This window comes from Rhipicephalus sanguineus, chromosome 4, assembly GCF_013339695.2.
Source record: "Rhipicephalus sanguineus isolate Rsan-2018 chromosome 4, BIME_Rsan_1.4, whole genome shotgun sequence".
NCBI classification, from domain to species: domain Eukaryota; kingdom Metazoa; phylum Arthropoda; class Arachnida; order Ixodida; family Ixodidae; genus Rhipicephalus; species Rhipicephalus sanguineus.
In genome coordinates, this window is record NC_051179.1 from 4,823,986 (window position 1) to 4,840,789 (window position 16,804).

Here is a 16,804-nt window from a genome sequence, read left to right on the forward strand (position 1 = left end):
TCCACTTCGCTGGGAACAAACTTGTTGAGTAAAGTGCGTTGGCGGGCTAGTTGGTTGTTCATGCTTAGTTTCCACAGCGCGACTGGACGCGGACGGAGAAGGAACACGCAAACACACACACAGCGCTGACTTTCAACTGGAATGTTTATTTTTCATATGCACGTGACGCTTATATAGACACACGCGAGCAGGTGCACACAAAACAAGAAACAAAAGCAGGACCCAAACGCGCATGTTCTGCCGCAATCACAACCAGTTGCCACCAACCTAGAGTGACGCATCCAGATATCTCTTTTCCTTATCTGTTAGAGACAAGGATGGCATGCTGACACATGTATCATTCATTTTATCAATTTCATACGCTTCAATAATTTCTCTAGTCAATCGATCTCTTGCCCTGTTGAGAATACTAGTTTTATCAAAAATTGGAAAACAGCCACATCTTTGGCAGTGAATGGCAAGGTGTCCGGAAATAACTTTCGTGACATTGTACTTGTGTTCGCGCAACCTTTGATTCACACACCGGCCGGTCTGGCCAATGTACACACGGGAACATGACAGCGGGACGGAATAAATAACGTCTTTAGCGCAGGCAACATACTTCTCGCTATGTTTAGTGGAACACGAAGCATTTTCTTTTTCCCTTTCGGCGTTCACTCGCCTGCAAAGTCCCTGCAGTCGCACGGGCGCGGAAAAAACAACGTCCACACCGGACCTTCTCGCAATCCTTTTCAGGTTGTGAGATACGGTGTGGATGTAGGGCACTACTGCGAGCTTTTTCCTTCGAGTGTCACTCTGATGCTCACTCGGATTAGACCTGTACTTTTTGTTCAGGCGCTCCGCCACCGCTGACAACAGTCTCATGGGGTAACCGGAGTCGTACAGACGCTTGGCCTGGCCCCACAAACTTTCCTCAATCTTATGCTCACAAGACTTGGACAAAGAATTGTGGAAACACGACTGAATCACGGCACGTTTGACTAACTTGGAGTGCGCCGATGCAAATGGCAACACCGGCTTGTTACCTCTAGGCTCGTAGCTCCAGCAAACACCTCTTGGATGGCAATACAACCCTATGTCCAAAAATCTTATGAAATTGTCCTTTGGGACTTCATGCGTCAGTAAAAGAGGGGACAACACGTCAGTAAAAATGCTCAGGGTTCTAGCGACCCCTGCGTCAAAGTTGTTAGAGTCAAGGCGTGAAACAATTAGGTAGTCGTCTACGAATCTGAAGACGCCAACGACGTCCGAACTGGTCAAACGATCGCGAAGGAGCTTGTTGCGGTGAGCCAGAAATAGGTCGCTCAAACAGGGAGCGATAGAAGACCCAATACATATGCCATTTTTTTGTTTCACAATGTGTTCGTCCCAAGTTGCGTAGGTTGAGTTTACATAAAAGTGAAGGAGCTCTAAAAACTGATCACATGACAAGCCGGAAGCGTTCTGGAAATTGACACTTCCCAACCTGTCGATGCTATCTGCAACACATGTCATCAATTCCGCCTGGGGAAGTGAATAAAACAAATCTTTAACGTCGATTGAAAAGACGGCTAGGTTCTGGTCCTGCCTAACCTTAAAGAATTCAACAACTTGCTCCGACTTAACTACCAAATAAGGATCGTCAACAGGAAGCATCTTCAAGTGTTTCTGTAAGAACAAAGCCAAACACTTCTGCCATGTGTCGTTTTCGGACAAAATCACACGGAGAGGACAGTCACTTTTATGCGTTTTAGCTGTAAAAAATATTTCTAACTGCAACTTTTTGCTATTTCCTAACGATCGAGCTAGGCTTTCGAGATTATATCTTTTGCACAACTTTACTGCCTCATTTCGAAGTTTCCTCAGCGACACGTCGTCATGCGCACAACTTTACTGCCTCATTTCGAAGTTTCCTCAGCGACACGTCGTCATGCGCACAGCGCTGTGTGTGTGTTTGCGTGTTCCTTCTCCGTCCGCGTCCAGTCGCGCTGTGGAAACTAAACTTGTTGAGCATGAAATGCACCCGTGCTGTAATATGCATTCTGTGGCCATCTGCCAGTGACGGTCGGTTGTTAATCCCGCTAACGTTGTTTCGGTTTTATAATCGATCGACTCGTTTTGCGAAACGTGCTTTCTGAATAATGTCTTGGCGCCACAAAAATCAGCCTCGGATATAAAATTCGTTAGCACCACCCTAATAGCAGCAAAATATTGTTTTCCAGGTTCGTGCTGTAGTGAAGAGAGGACGACGACAAAGCGCGCGAGCAAGCTAGCAAGCAAGCAAGCCGCAGTGTCAACAGTATCAGGGGATACCAGCTCGCGCTTGCCCGGATTTTGGCTGCTTGACGCCCGCCGCTTTCCGATGCCCTACTCTTGACGTCTGTCGACATTCCCTGGAGACGCGTCAATAAACCACGTCACATTTGGTGGCGGTGCGGGCTATAGATGGTAGGTGCTCAGCAATATTGGGCGTTACGCCACCTGCATCACAACTCGACATCTGGCAGCACAGCTTCATTTTCACGCGGAGGACAGCATGCTGCCGCCAGGTCTACAGATTGCCGTGCACAAGGAACCGTCTTGTTTTTGGCCATGTTCTGCACTATATTACAACACGAAAGCGTTATGTGGCCAGCTTTGTGAAGGCATGCAGTCCATCGTCTGCAAAAGCCATGTGCGGGAAACATGCGACCTCTCCCACCGGAACTGACGTCAACTGCCACAGAAACCACTCACAGCCGCGGACTAGGAGAGGGAAATCCGCGCAGCAGATGAGGAACTCCCGACTCAAAGGGAGCGCGCCCTTGTCATCAGTTGGGCCTCCACAGAAGTTGGAGAGGTTGAGAAAATTTCGTCTTATCCTTTCCTGCGTTAAGTCTTGTCGACACCACTTTGGTTGTACCAAATCATGTGAATAGACACAACGCAGCCTGTGCATTGCCTCATTATAGGACAACTAGGGAACACCAATTAGCAGCACCTCTCCAGTGCTTCACCAACCTAGCCAAAAGAAACGCTTTCATGTTCTTATTTCACAAGATTATACTTAGGGGTCCTCTGCAACTTTTTTATGTAATTTCACTTAAAAATATTCAAGAAATGTTTAAAAAATATTCTTATTCAATTTGCACTCAAACTTTAATATTCGAATTCACTTTGCACGCAATCTTTTGCTATTTGCACAGCTCTATCTTATTGGTCTCTACTACAGGAGCCTGTTATTAAGGGGGGACAGGGCACTTGAAAAAAAGTTTTTTATTTCTTGATCGATTTTGATGAAACTTCCTGAGTTTATGTATAGTGAAACCTCGGTGATACGATCACAGCTCATACGAATTTTGGGGTGATACGAATTTTTCGTTGGTCCCGCATTGCCTCAGTTGAGCCGTCAACATGGGCCTGCAATGTAATGAAGTACGGTTGTTGCGAACCGATTTTCACCCAGCGACGTTTGATACGAACGTGCGCTACCGCCCAGGTACGGAGACGTGCTGACCGCGCTGTCGTGGAAGACGCGCCAAGCAGGTGCGAGCGCGGGAACGCAAGCATGGGCATGCGCACCGTACCGCCAAATTGTCAGAATCACAGTGTTAGAAAAACACTTTTCGTACGGTCAGAGTAAACCTTCAGAAAAGCATCGCGGCCTCCGAGATTGTGCGCGCGAATCTTTTGAGACTCTCATGTGCCTATGTGTGCCTTCGCGTTTAGATTACAGAGAACATTAGCGCCATGCCTTTTTTTTTCTAACACATCGACGTGGGCTGCTGTCGTTGTACTGTGTTTACACGTGCCTGCCACTTGCATCAGACATCCTACGAAACGTGGACGAGGACCGAAAGAAGGCGAGGACAGTCTCGGCGAAGGAGTCAGGCCTGACAACGTCAACATGCGTGACCGTTGAGGTCGCACTTGTGCGGGCACAGCCATAAATCTCCCTAAAAATATCCCCAACACCTCCACGATAACAAAAAATTGCACTATCTCCCGCTAAAGGGGACCATGAGGCGATGCGAAGCCGGAGCACTTGAACGATCGCGTTCCGTTGCCGTTCGTTGGGCATGCTACCGACCTCGCGTCGTGGAACACGAAGAGGAACACTACGCGCGTCGTGCCTTCCCTCTAGCCTGGTCGTTAATTCTCACAGGGCAAGGGGGGAACGCGGTCGACAGGCACGCGAGAGGGAAGCAGCGTAGGAGAGGAGAGAGTGGGGAGGGGACGCGCATGCGCTGGCACTCATCGCGGCACTGCGCAGGAGAGAATTTCGGCATGTCGAGCCCGCATTAAGAGGAGTCAACCGAAGCAAGCGCTGAACAACGCGCGCAGCGCTCTACCGGCTTGAAGGAGAGAAGACCAGAGGAGGAGAGTAGTGCATGCGCCGCAAGAGCAGAAGCGAGAACGCAGAAGCGCAAGCAGCTGCTGGGAGAGAAGTGGAGAGAGTAACGCGCAGCTGCAGGAGAGAGGGAAGGGGGAGAGTTGCGCATGCGTAGTGCGAGTGCGGACAAGCAGGCCGCGGCACATACCCCTGAGCAAGAGATGCTTCACATCTAAAATCATAACACAGGACCGTGGTTCTGTAATTTTAAGGCCTTGACCCATCACATCAAAGTGTTTCTTTTGTTACTTTCGCTGCAGTGCTCCGGTGTCATGCAAAAAAGCATACTAAAATTTGAAAGGGGCGACTGCTGTCGCGGATCACAACGCACCTGGTTCATTAATTAAATACGCGCCTACGGACCATATATTTACGAGTGCTGGTAGATTACCGACATCCAAAAACTTAACTGACACTCTTTCAGGGTTCTTGCTGACGCTGCTGCGGTCCTGAAAAACAATAAATGAAAGTGTACGCCAGCTTTCTTTTGTCTCATGCTAATTCTCCATGCTTTCTGGTGATACGAATTTCGGATGATACGAATATTTTTGGTGGTCCCGTGAGATTCGTATCACCGAGGTTTCACTTTATTTGTGTGTTATTTCAAATATGCAATTATTTTTCTAGTATGATGTGCAGCTTTTAAAATAGAAAATATTTGATGTGCCTTTTGGGGAGCAAGATTTTTTTCTAAACCGTGTTAGTTACAAATTAAATCAGCATATCATGATAATCTGCAATCAGAACTGTGCGCAGTGCAACAAAAATTGATGTTCTAAACCTATTAGAACAAAAGTTATAGTACGTTGAACATTCATGAGTAAAATTCTAGCTTGAAAATGACTCACTCATGAATGTTCAACATAGCATAACTTTTGTTCAAATGGGTTTAGAGCAACCATTTTTCTTGCACTGCACACAGTTCCGATTGCAGATTATCATGATATGCCGATTTACTTTGTAATGCAGTCAGTTTAGAAATAATCTTGCTCCTCAAAAGGCACCAGGAAATATTTTGCATTTTAAAAACTATACAATATACAAGTAATTGCATATTTTAAATCGGCACCCAAATATACATAACGTCACCAATGAAGGAAAGAGGATTACTTTTAAGGGCTCATTTTTCTTTGTTAGACACAATATTAATGAGAACTAACAGACAATAATGCCAAGGAAAGTATAGGGGGTGTTATTTGTAATAATAGGGATATAAATGTGAAGAAAGTAAAGTGGACGAAAAGATAACATGCCACCGGCAGGGACCGAACCTGCGACCTTCGAATAACGCGTCCGATGCTCTACCACTGAGCTACGATGGCGGTCATCCCCCCCGTCCACTTTTTATAGGGTATATATGTGTATTTAAACCTAGGAGTGTGCAGGGGTGCAACAGCCGAAATAGGATTTGGAGCAATTTTTGGAGCAGCAAAATGTCGCTTTTGGAGCCCAAAAATCCAAATTTGGAGCAGGTTACGAAAAAAAAAACCTGAATTTTTTAGCACGAAATCCCAAATTTGAAGCAGTATAACAATGAAGGCTTACTTTTAGAAAACAAAAATACGTACAAACCATTCAACATCAGCTAACTCGTGTACAGTGCATGTCAACACTGCTATTTCAATAAAAGCAGTGTGTTGAGTCAACCTACAGTGCGAACAATGACTAAGTCCATATTAGCACTTGCAGGGCCTGTCAAATAATTCGATAGGCAGTGCAAATGCTAACGTGGACCTGCGAACCTGGCAACTTAGAAATTCGGGAGTTTCGTAAAGCAGGAGCAAGTGGGGGTGGTGAAAAAATAAAACTGGCGCAAGTTTTTTGTCTATTTGTTTCTCAAGGCCACAGAAACGCCATACACAGCAGCTCTAAATGATTGCCAATAATTTTCTAGATGTCAGCGATCATACTAGGACTCGTAATTACACGTCGCGTGCATGAATGAGTAATTAAGGAGCAAAATGTGCCGTGTCCCTGACAGCTAGTACCCCTTCTAAATCTCAATACGCTTTTCCGCAGGACACCAGTGTGCTGCGGCAAAAGTGGCTTAAAAAGCGTTCGGCACACAATGAAACAAGCACTGGGAAATTTGAGAACCACTGTCCTTTTTTATTGCGATAGCAATTATATGGACACTCTCGACGGATTTTTGCAGTCACGTCCCGTATAAAGTCCAAATTGATAACATTCCCCCGCGAGTAGCATGTTCTAACGCGGGTAAAAGCACGCGAGTGCCGGTGATGAACGCGGCGCGCTGAAGCAGAGATCAAACGAGCCAGGCCTGCCGTCGAAGCAGAGAGGAAACGCTCCTAGGTTTAAATACACATATATACCCTATAAAATGTGGACGGGGGGATGACCGCCGCCGTAGCTCAGTGGTAGAGCATCGGACGCGTCACTTGAAGGTCACAGGTTCGGTCCCTGCCAGCGGCATGTTATCTTTTCGTCCACTTTACTTTCTTCACATTTATATCCCTATTATTACAAATAACACCCCCTATACTTTCCTTGGCATTATTGTCTGTTAGTTCTCATTAATAACGTCGCCAAGTTTCATCAAAATCAATCAAGAAATAAAGAAAAAATTTTAAGAGCAGTGTCCCCCCTTAACTAGCACTACAAGACTCGTGATGAGAAGAGTGTGCGACTCACCTTTTCTCGGACGTTCTCAAAGGAGGATGGCGAGACAACGGAGAAGCAGACCAGAAACACATCTGTTTGCGGGTAGCTGAGCGGCCGTAGCCGGTCATAATCCTCTTGGCCAGCTGTGTCAAACAGTCCGAGGGTGTAAGGCTCACCACCAATCATTACAGTCACCGCATAATTGTCAAATACCTGCCAAAAAGAAGAGCTCATAAGTGCTTGCTACCACACAGGCACCATACCGAGATAATATCCTTCGTCAACTTCCCTGTTTAGCAGCACATGTATCATACTAAAGTGATTAGCACCAACAAATATAATTATGCAAAACATAAAACAAATTACTTACGCAAAACATTTGTCACAAAAACACAAGGTATGTACAAAAAAACATGGTTGATCCCTCCGTCAAAGGAATCGGTATAACATGAAAGTGAAACGTGTCCTCAATGAAGTAGTTGAATGTTTATTATACAATGATACACAAGGGCTTGGACAACGTCTATTAGTGTTTGGCAGCTATAGGCTTCCAAAGCAACGTCGAGTGGCGCCACTGCTCTTATTGCAACTGGGGGCATCCACGGCCACAACACTGCCGCCCCTGCTTCCGCGCACACACAGAGCTCTTAGATTGCATCTGTGGTGCGTCACAATGTCACTATTGCTGAATAGCAGTGCTCCAGGCCGAATGAGGAGCACATGCGCGAACGTGTCCTTACTGCCGCCGCTGCCAAATCCGGCGACATGATCCGGTGTCATGATGAATTACTCGTGGCCTCCGAGACTGGCTTCAGCAACGCACCGTTGCTAGTGTCGCTCAGGCTGCTCCACTAGCACGGGGAGAGCGTAATCAAAGAAAGCGGTGTGACAGCCAGAAGAGCATCGGTTATTCGATGCTGAGCCTCTTTACTGAACTTGGGCTAAGGCTGCCATCCCATGGAATATTAAAGACCACACCACAACCTGGCTAGAAACGCGACGGGACACGCAACGCACGTCGTGTCTCCCCTCTAGTCTGGCCGTGATTTCTCACTTTTCAAGAAGGAAATGCGGTGTCACAGCCAGGTGAGCATCGCAGAGCTATTTTTTTTTAATATGCATGGATGCTAGGACCGAGGCTTGGGCTAAAGCCGCCACCTAGCAGGTGTAAGGTGTCTACAAAATTACACCAAATGGGATGGCCGTAGCAACGGTGCAACGGCGCATTGCTGGAGCTAATCATGGAGGTCATGCATTACTTCACTCTACCACCCCCAGACGGCGACACCACCCTGTTAGAGGAAAGTGGGAGAGATAAAAGACGCGCTCGTGAAGCATCCTGCATGTGTGTCCGTGGTTACCATAGAGTTGCCTACAATACTTACTAGAGAGAACTCTGGCGCTAGTGTTTATGCGAGCTGCAACGCATGGCGCTTCAGCCAGCAAGGGAATGATGGGTAGTACACGGATTTCACTAAACTTCATTCCTTCGGCTCCGTTTGGCTCCGCGTCACCTGCATCTGCTTTGTCGCAAAACGAAGTTCAGCAAAAGTCAGCAGTTCCACTTCAACACTTAAACTGTTTTAGGCTCACCAATTCAAATCTGGTCACTAAGTTCCACTACGGTCTATTCTTTTATGTGAAACGAACGCCAAACCACAGCAATAAACAAAGCCACAAGTGCGTTCGAAGCCGTAAGCACGAAGATTAGGCAAATCCGTGTACTACCCATCATTCCCATGGTGGCTGAACAATCGCAGCACCAGAGTCCCCTCTAGTTAATTTTAGGAAACTCTATGGTGGTTACAGCATCCGTCACCTATCGTTGCAGACAGACTCCCACTTCAGAACTTTTAAATGCGAAGCATTACTTAGCAAACCTCAGACACTTTGGCCATTTCTTTCTTTCTTTCTTTCTTTCTTTCTTTCTTTCTTTCTTTCTTTCTTTCTTTCTTTCTTTCTGTCTGTCTGTCTGTCTGTCTGCCTGCCTGTCTGTCTGTCTGTCTGTCTGTCTATCTATCTATCTATCTATCTATCTATCTATCTGCCTACAACTGGGCACTCTCCTGGTCGTTTCCGTAGGTTGTACTATACTACAATTCACATAGCAGAGGATCAGTGTATGAAGAACATAATTCACTGGTCATGACATGAATAACACAAAATACCTGTCGCGTACGTCATGAAATCCTTTCTCTCAGTCACGTGTGGCACATACCCGCATACCAGAGTTCATGTTATGTGTGTATGTGCCACAGGTGAAAGAGAGTCTCAATCAATGCAGTAACCACGAAAATACACATTGACCCGCGAGGAAAGTGATAAGAATTGTTGGGGTTTTACGTCCCAAAACCAAGACATGATCATGAGAGACGCTGTAGTGGAGGGCTCCAGAAATTTTCACCATTGTTCCAGTGTTCTTTAACCAGTGTTTAACCAGTTTTCTTTAACGTGCACTGACATCGCACAGTACATGGGCTTTTATCCTTTCGACTCCATCGAAATGCAACTCCCGCGGCCGGGATCGAACTCGCGACCTTTGGCTCAGCAGCAGAGCACCGTAACCGTTACACCACCGCGGCTGACGCTAGAAATTGAGGGAGCTGAAGACAGAACACCCCTGGAAGATGCTCGACTACCATCCACTCAACCGCGTGGTCTGCAACGTGGACCACGTGCATTACGCAAAAACCGGGATCAATGCTTCCTACGATAACTCTGCCGAGGGGACGATGCCCCTCATCATTACCGGTGGCTGGAACATCGATTTATCAGAGCCCAACAACGCCTGCTTCTTACACTGCATCAAAGACTGCTTGGACGTGAACGGGGCATCAGAAGAACCCGGTGCCAGGCCCAGGACAGGAGGTATCACAGATCATTTCTTTGTAAGAGGCATCCACGATTTCCACCAGCTGTACTATACCTTGCACTTCACTATACTTAGACCCCTCGTAGCCATGATCACGAATGGATCCAATAACAAGTCCTGTACAGCTGCTGGTGCTCACTGATCACAGTGATGGTGACCTTGTTCAAGAGCTGTCAAAAACCCCTTCCACACATGCACACGAGTTCATGAAACGTGCATGCGTTGTAGTCTTGATAGACAAGTACAAGCATAACTGGAACAACTGCAACTGTGACTGTAACGTACGTGCAGTGCGCCTGCGCGTGCCACTCGGCTGTGTATACATCTATACAATATTTCCGACTAAAGCTTAGTTGCGAGTAGCGCCTGTCCTGTACAACTATGTTCCTTCTTTGTCCTGTTCGAATTTGTGCTATCCAGTATTGAAGAATATAAGCACTACATATCAGCTTACTGCGTCTGGTGTTGATAGCATCAATGTAGTTGTTAGCATTGTTGCACAACTGTAAACAACTGGTTATATAACACATGTGCGACTCTTCAACATCTCTGTGTGCGTATTCCATTTGCACATTTCTCTAGCGTCATTCCATCACATTTCGCTCAATGTGAAAAATTAGGCCACAGTCACTTTCCCGCACATGCTTCGCATAACATCGATTCCCACGGTACGTGGGATCTGCCGAACTTTCTTCTTCTGGTCTTTTTCTTTGCCATTTGATCTTGTGCATTTTGCTGACGTATTTCCGTGATGGAAATATGTCATGAAAGTTACTTCACAAATATGCAGAAAAACTCTTTCAGACTATACATTTTTTACACGAGAGATCTGTCGGCAAATTTCAACTTTTCTCATTCAACAGGAAGAAATCAATGATGCTGGCGACTGTAGCACTCCTAAGTCCTACTATGCCAAGGTTCACCAGCTTCTCGAGGATCTAGGGCAGATGCCAGTTGGTGCTCCTGCCTTGACTGACCTCAGTGCTTCGATTGATGCCCCCATCCTTCATCATCACACATTCACATGTTTGAGTAAACATTCTGTATTGTCATAATGTCCTTTAAAAGGGCATGGGTCTGAGCTTGTTGGTAAGGCTTCGTCAGTTCGAAATAGCGCAAAAAATACGAGGACACCGAAAGAAACGGACAGGACCAGGTGCTGACTGGTCCCGTCTGTTTCTTTCTGTGTCCTCGTATTTTTAGTGCTCTTTCGAACCGATGATGTCCTGATGTCACCTCACATGGCTCGTAACTTCTCCTTGTGCTACCTCCAGTGTTCTGTACCAACAGCCGGTCACCTAGGTGTCTCTTGCACATACAGTCACATCATTTTTTCTGACCTGGGATGTATGCATTGTTGCTCATGACCACTGCCAGAAGCACCCCTCTGTGCCACCTACACAACACTCCTCCTCGGTAAATAAGTGGGTCATGGCACCCACTTTGCCATCGCTTGGGCATGTTCCACTGATGTGTATGGCGTCATTCTCCACCAGTCAACTCCATGCCTGCTCAACTGAACTCTGCTAAGCATCCAAATGGATTGACCAAAACATCTGATCTCCAGGACTGGGACACTTGCGTGCAACTCTTAGGTGTTTCACCGTTAGATTGGCCAACATCCTTCCCTCGGCTGCACCGACTAATACGCCAGTTATTCCAAGCCCGTACAGCTCATGACCTCGTCACAAGAGCCCCCAACAGTCACTATGATAGGCGGCATTGAAGAGTGCACTGAGCTCTCTCACAACAAGGGAGGGATGACATGGGGGACCACCGGTCTTCATCCGACAGACACGAGAGTGATACTCACCGTGGGGACGTATTCTGATGGAAACTTGTTTGTGGTGTACGAAATCAGCAAACATGTTTTACCAACAGCACCGTCACCTACGACTACACACTTGATGGTTTGCATTTTTCGCCACTGTCCCTGAAACACGGAGAGAGGAATTCAGGCTGGTTGTCGTCACAATGCAAACGGTTGTCCAAACCTGGAAAGTTGCCTCTTTCCAAGGTGGAGGAGGGGTCGCAATCGCTGCAAAAGAAAAACCGTTGCTCCGATTAGACGAAATAACAACGGCAAAAGAACGACGCTCGAGTGGGCCCTGCGACGCGGTCCACATAGGACCGCGGCACCACACCGCTGCTTCAATTCGATCCACAGAATCTTTTTGTACAGTTTTCGACCAACTAGCGGGTACGATTAGGCCTAGTAGGACAACTCTCGCGAAGCGCATTTTTACGTCCATCGCCATCTTGCTAGCTTTGTCAATAACGGCAAAGAAAACTGAACAGCGCCCGGCAACAATCTGCCACTGCAAATAATGTTTGCATGCGCGCACTGTTCACGCATCTGCGAGCCGAATGCATCGCGAAACCCACCTTCGGGAGAGACCAGCCGATTTATTTCTCGCCCGGCCGCCACAAACTCGCCTTACTGGGCGTAACTAGTGGATAGGCGTCACATCCGCTTCCTGTGTTGATGTTGAAAACTTCTCTTCGCATTTATGCACTGGGCGCCTGAACTTTGGTGATTTCCCACTTATCTACCACTTTTTCGGTATGAAACACGCTGCAAAACGCGCGTAGCCGCCGATGCTAGCAAGACAATACACAATTGCCCCCAATTGAGGTGCTTCAAGTGGAACATGCGGTAAGTACAAATGCTAAACATGTCAACAAATTGGTAAATAATCCATTTGCAGCACGAATGCAAGCTACATCAAATACATCCCAATTGCCGAGAAATAAAGCTTCCAATTTGAAAGATTCCTATTCGTACTGATTTTCTTGGAACCTTCATTCTACAAAAGTGTCGATGACTCTGGACATTTCTAACGGCAGCGTCGAGTGTAAGCACCATTTCACATTATTGCACGTGGGCCTACGTCGTGTTGAACAGAACGAGCACGTCGCTTCTCTTTTTCTTTTTTTGACAGCGAGTTTTAGCACTGCGTACTTTGTACCCATAACGCTGCGTAGACAGTAGAACTAGGAGCCTACATGACCGCCCGAAGCGGCCGGTCATACCGTCGATACCGTGCCACAGAAAGCTCAACCGCTCGCGCCACTCAGGCCGAACCATATACAGCGTATTTGCCAGCGTTTTCTGACGTTGCGTCCCTCGGCGTCGTCGCATCAACGCCGTCAGAGAGGGCGGCAAACCATATGAAGAGCGTTAACTCAGCGCAATGCCTCCTCTAGAAAGATGCCTGCGACGTGAGCCGAAGAGCTGGTTACCGGCCCTCTCCTGTTCTCTCCTCCTCCGCTCCCCAAAACAGTGTCGGCTGCGAGCGCTCGCTGCGACGGCCGCTTTAAACCTTGCAGCCTCTGAGATTAAAGCACTGCCTATGGCCATCCCGGAGGCAATGCTTGCCAAAGCGGCCAAGCGGTTGTGCCGCCGGCTGCGATGGCGTCACTTCCGAATCCAGCGGAAGTAGTGGATGGATGGATGGATGCTATGAGCGTCCCCTTTAAAACGGGGCGGTGACATGTCTGCCACCAGGCTCGAAGGAAAAAAAGAAAAAAAGAAAAAAAAAAAACCTTCCTTGTTTTATGTTGGCATAATACCTTATCTACATTGATTAAATCTATGTTATTATACCAAAAAATATAAATTCACGGTCCATCTCTCTGCCTCTTAAGGCAGAATGACCTTATTTTTCCCCCATTATTTATTTTTGTTCTTTATCTCTACTTTTCTGCCACCAATACTCTAACCGTCTCTTACTTATTTCTATCGCGGACGTGTTCAGCTTTCCATTGTTGTCCCTAAAACCCAAGGCTTCATGTAGACTCGTGCCCACACGTATACCTGGGTGAATATCGCCACATTCAATCAGTACATGTTCCATCGTTTCCTTAGTTCCCCCGCAGCATGTACATTGTTCTTCTTCGTTACTAAATCTCGCTTTATAACTACGCGTTCTAAGGCAGCCCGACCTTGCTTCAAACAGTAAAGCGCTTCCCCTTGAATTATCATAAAACCTTTCCCTCCTTATTTCGTTTTTTCCTTTTCGGTAGTTACTCAGAGTCGGCTTCTTTTCCATCGCTGTCATCCAATAAGTCCTCTCCGCCTCTCTGACCTTCCGCTTAATGCTCCTTGTTGCCATATCGCCCGCACTGCCAGCCGTATATTTACTGGTGAGCCTCCTAGTTCTTTTTCTCCACTGCGTGTCAACGCTTTTTCTATACAAATACCTGAAAACCTTCTCTGCCCATCTACTCTCCTTCATTTTCCTCAGCCTCTCTTCGAATCTCATTTTGCTCTGCGCTTCCCTCACTTCAAAGCCTGTCCATCCCATATGTAGTAGTGTCAGCTGCGAGCGCTCCTTGCGGAGAAAGCACTGAACTACGAGGAACCTCCCGTCCCCATGGGTACCCATGGGTACGGTCCCTAGAATATACTGGCTAGTCTGCCGTCTCCGCGTCGTGCCCATGCAAGGCCGCGTCCGCGCAACGGATGCTTGCGCAGGGGGCGCTGCGGTCCATCGGAGCGCCTGCACCGGCCTGCACGGTGCATGTCGCGCAGGAGGAATCGGTGGAGTATCGCGCCTTGTCTTTTATTTTGCGCTCCCGCATAAATTCCACGTTTTCGTTCTGTTCGCGTGGGCAAAGACTGGAACATCTTGAACCGACCAAACATTGCATTCAATGTCGTCTCTTGTCTGGACACTGCCGTGATCACACTAAGATCAGCGGTGGATCCAGACACTCATTTAATACTCGAAGCAAAACCAAAGGGCCAAAAATTGGCTTTTATTTTTTTTTATTAAGGAGTTACTGTTATCACAAGACTGCCATCATTATATATATATGCTGTTAAATTGTCCTTACGAAGGTACCAAACATTTCTAAGATCAGTTTTTAATAAGCAAACAATTCTGAGAGTAAGAACGTTACTTCAGATATATTTAGTGTGCTAAGTCTCGTAATCATAAAGGTTGGTTCTCGATGTGTTACGTAGACAATAAACGCAATGCAGTTCTCAGAATGGGTGAGTATATTAATTACAGACATTGTAATGTTGGAGATTTTTTTTTTTAACGATAAGCTAAGTTCATGCAATTTCGCTCCAAGTGTTATTAGATCTATTTACTGTCCTACAATATATATATAGACAAAGCTTTATTTTTGTCCAAGCTTGTTGCGGTCCAGGGAGGCGGCAGCCGGGGGAATATATGGCTATAGTGCCTAGAATGTACTGTATATTCTAGGCACTATAATATAGCTCTACAATATATGACGCCACAAATAAGTTGCGCCTCCAACAGGCTGAGACATTTGCAGCAGAAGCTTGGCACATCAGAACCATGTGTATCAGCCGAAGAACAGACATATGGTATCTTTTCCACGAGTACCTTGCCACAAGGTTCGAAATTATAAAATGAAAGGGGTGTTGGCTTTCATAATGTGCGTTGTATTTGGTTTTTTGCTCCTCCAGTGAAAATATATGGGCGCTATTTTCTGCCTCCCGTCGTGGGGGCACGGAAAATATATAGGTTCGCTCTTTACTGACATTGTTGCATGCCGAAATGAGCGGGAAATAGACTCGAAGCGCAGCGCAAGAACACATTCGCGGCACAAGAAATACTCATTCGCGGCACAAGAAATAATCAGATGTGTCGTTCAATGTCAGTTTGTCGACTGCTAGCGCCCACTGCACATGTTTCGCGCTGCTTATTTCTTTCGTTTGCTTTTTTTTTAGGTATAGAGATAGCTGACCGTTCTCTCGCATCGTAGTACAAGGTATTCGAAATCGGTTACATTTCCAAAACAGCGAACACACATGACAGACTCGCGCTGCTTTTCGCCTTTCGGCTATTCACGTTTAGGTTGTTCTTTGGTATAGGTCTCCCTTTCGCAAGCGGGTAGCGAGCACACATGTCCTCATGAAAGTATCAAAATAGAAACACTATTTTTTATACGCTTTAGACCACCGAAAAAGAGCCTAAAGTGTCCCTCCAACAAGCGACGAGGATTCGTCCCTGTATGTCATTAGGGGGTCATTATGGGGTTATTTTTGTATTCCGACAAGGCCGAGATAGCTTTTGGCCCCGTGGAGCCAACTCAAAGCTTTATTAAAGATATGAACAGGTTAATTAGAATAATGACCTCCCGAACGGCAAAAAAAGCCCTCTACCCAAATTCGCCTAACTGTGCGTTTCTGAAAGAATTTCTGGATTATTTAAAAGAATGGGAGACACATGCCACAAACACAATTGGCGGTTTCCTTTCATCGAGCACAGCAGAAGGGCTCCGTGTCACAATTGACAGCACAGTGCAGCTGCTCGAATTCCTCAGGTCTGCTGGCAGTCTTCTGGCACAAATGATCATCCCACTGCTGCTCAGTTTTTGATTACTATAAATGCCCTTGCATTTTACAACCTCGCAAGACCACCAAAGTCGGGGAACTGTTCGCCGCAAGTCATCAGCTATCTTTTATCTGGGAATGACATGAAGTCACACACGCCTGCCACAGTTGACGTCGTTGACAGCCTCATTGATGGTGGAGACTTCAGTGGCGCGGAGACTGCACTAGCGTCAGGCACAGACCACAGAGCATACGTGGAAAAAAAGAAAAGCCACGATATGCTGACTTATTACATCGCTGGTTATGTGGCGCGTAAGACACTAAAGAAGACACCAGTGCGAGACTTGTGCAACATATGTCTCACATCAGACAGAAACACAGCTACGGGGAGTGATCAGGCCTCCCTATTCACAGCGCACTTTGATAACGGAGGCCTTATATACCCCTCCGGACCTCTCAAAGCAGCTATTGCAAAACTTGAAAATAGCTTTACCACTTATTTCAGCGTGAGTAAGCTGCATGAAAAGAGCATTGTGGATTTCAGCGCTTTCTTGAAAAAAACAGATTTGCCTCATCTCGGATGTGAAGAACATTCAAATTTCATCGCAAAAAGCCTCCATGAAGTTCTGCATTTTACTTAGAT

The 16,804-nt window shown here is 46.6% G+C and overlaps 1 protein-coding gene across 1 annotated transcript in view; it reads right to left on the minus strand.

The window, feature by feature from the left end:
- The window catches only part of LOC119389307 (cdc42 homolog), a 66,038-nt gene extending 53,708 nt beyond the window's left edge, over positions 1-12,330 (minus strand). Inside the window, exons 1-4 of the mRNA XM_049414387.1 lie at positions 12,231-12,330; positions 11,840-11,883; positions 11,659-11,778; positions 7,004-7,186 (exon numbers count right to left, since the gene is read on the minus strand). Coding sequence (XP_049270344.1) covers positions 7,004-7,186; positions 11,659-11,763 — 288 coding nt within the window. The 5' untranslated portion in view covers positions 11,764-11,778; positions 11,840-11,883; positions 12,231-12,330. The remainder of the gene's footprint in view (positions 1-7,003; positions 7,187-11,658; positions 11,779-11,839; positions 11,884-12,230) is intronic.
- Positions 12,331-16,804: the final 4,474 nt, after the last annotated feature.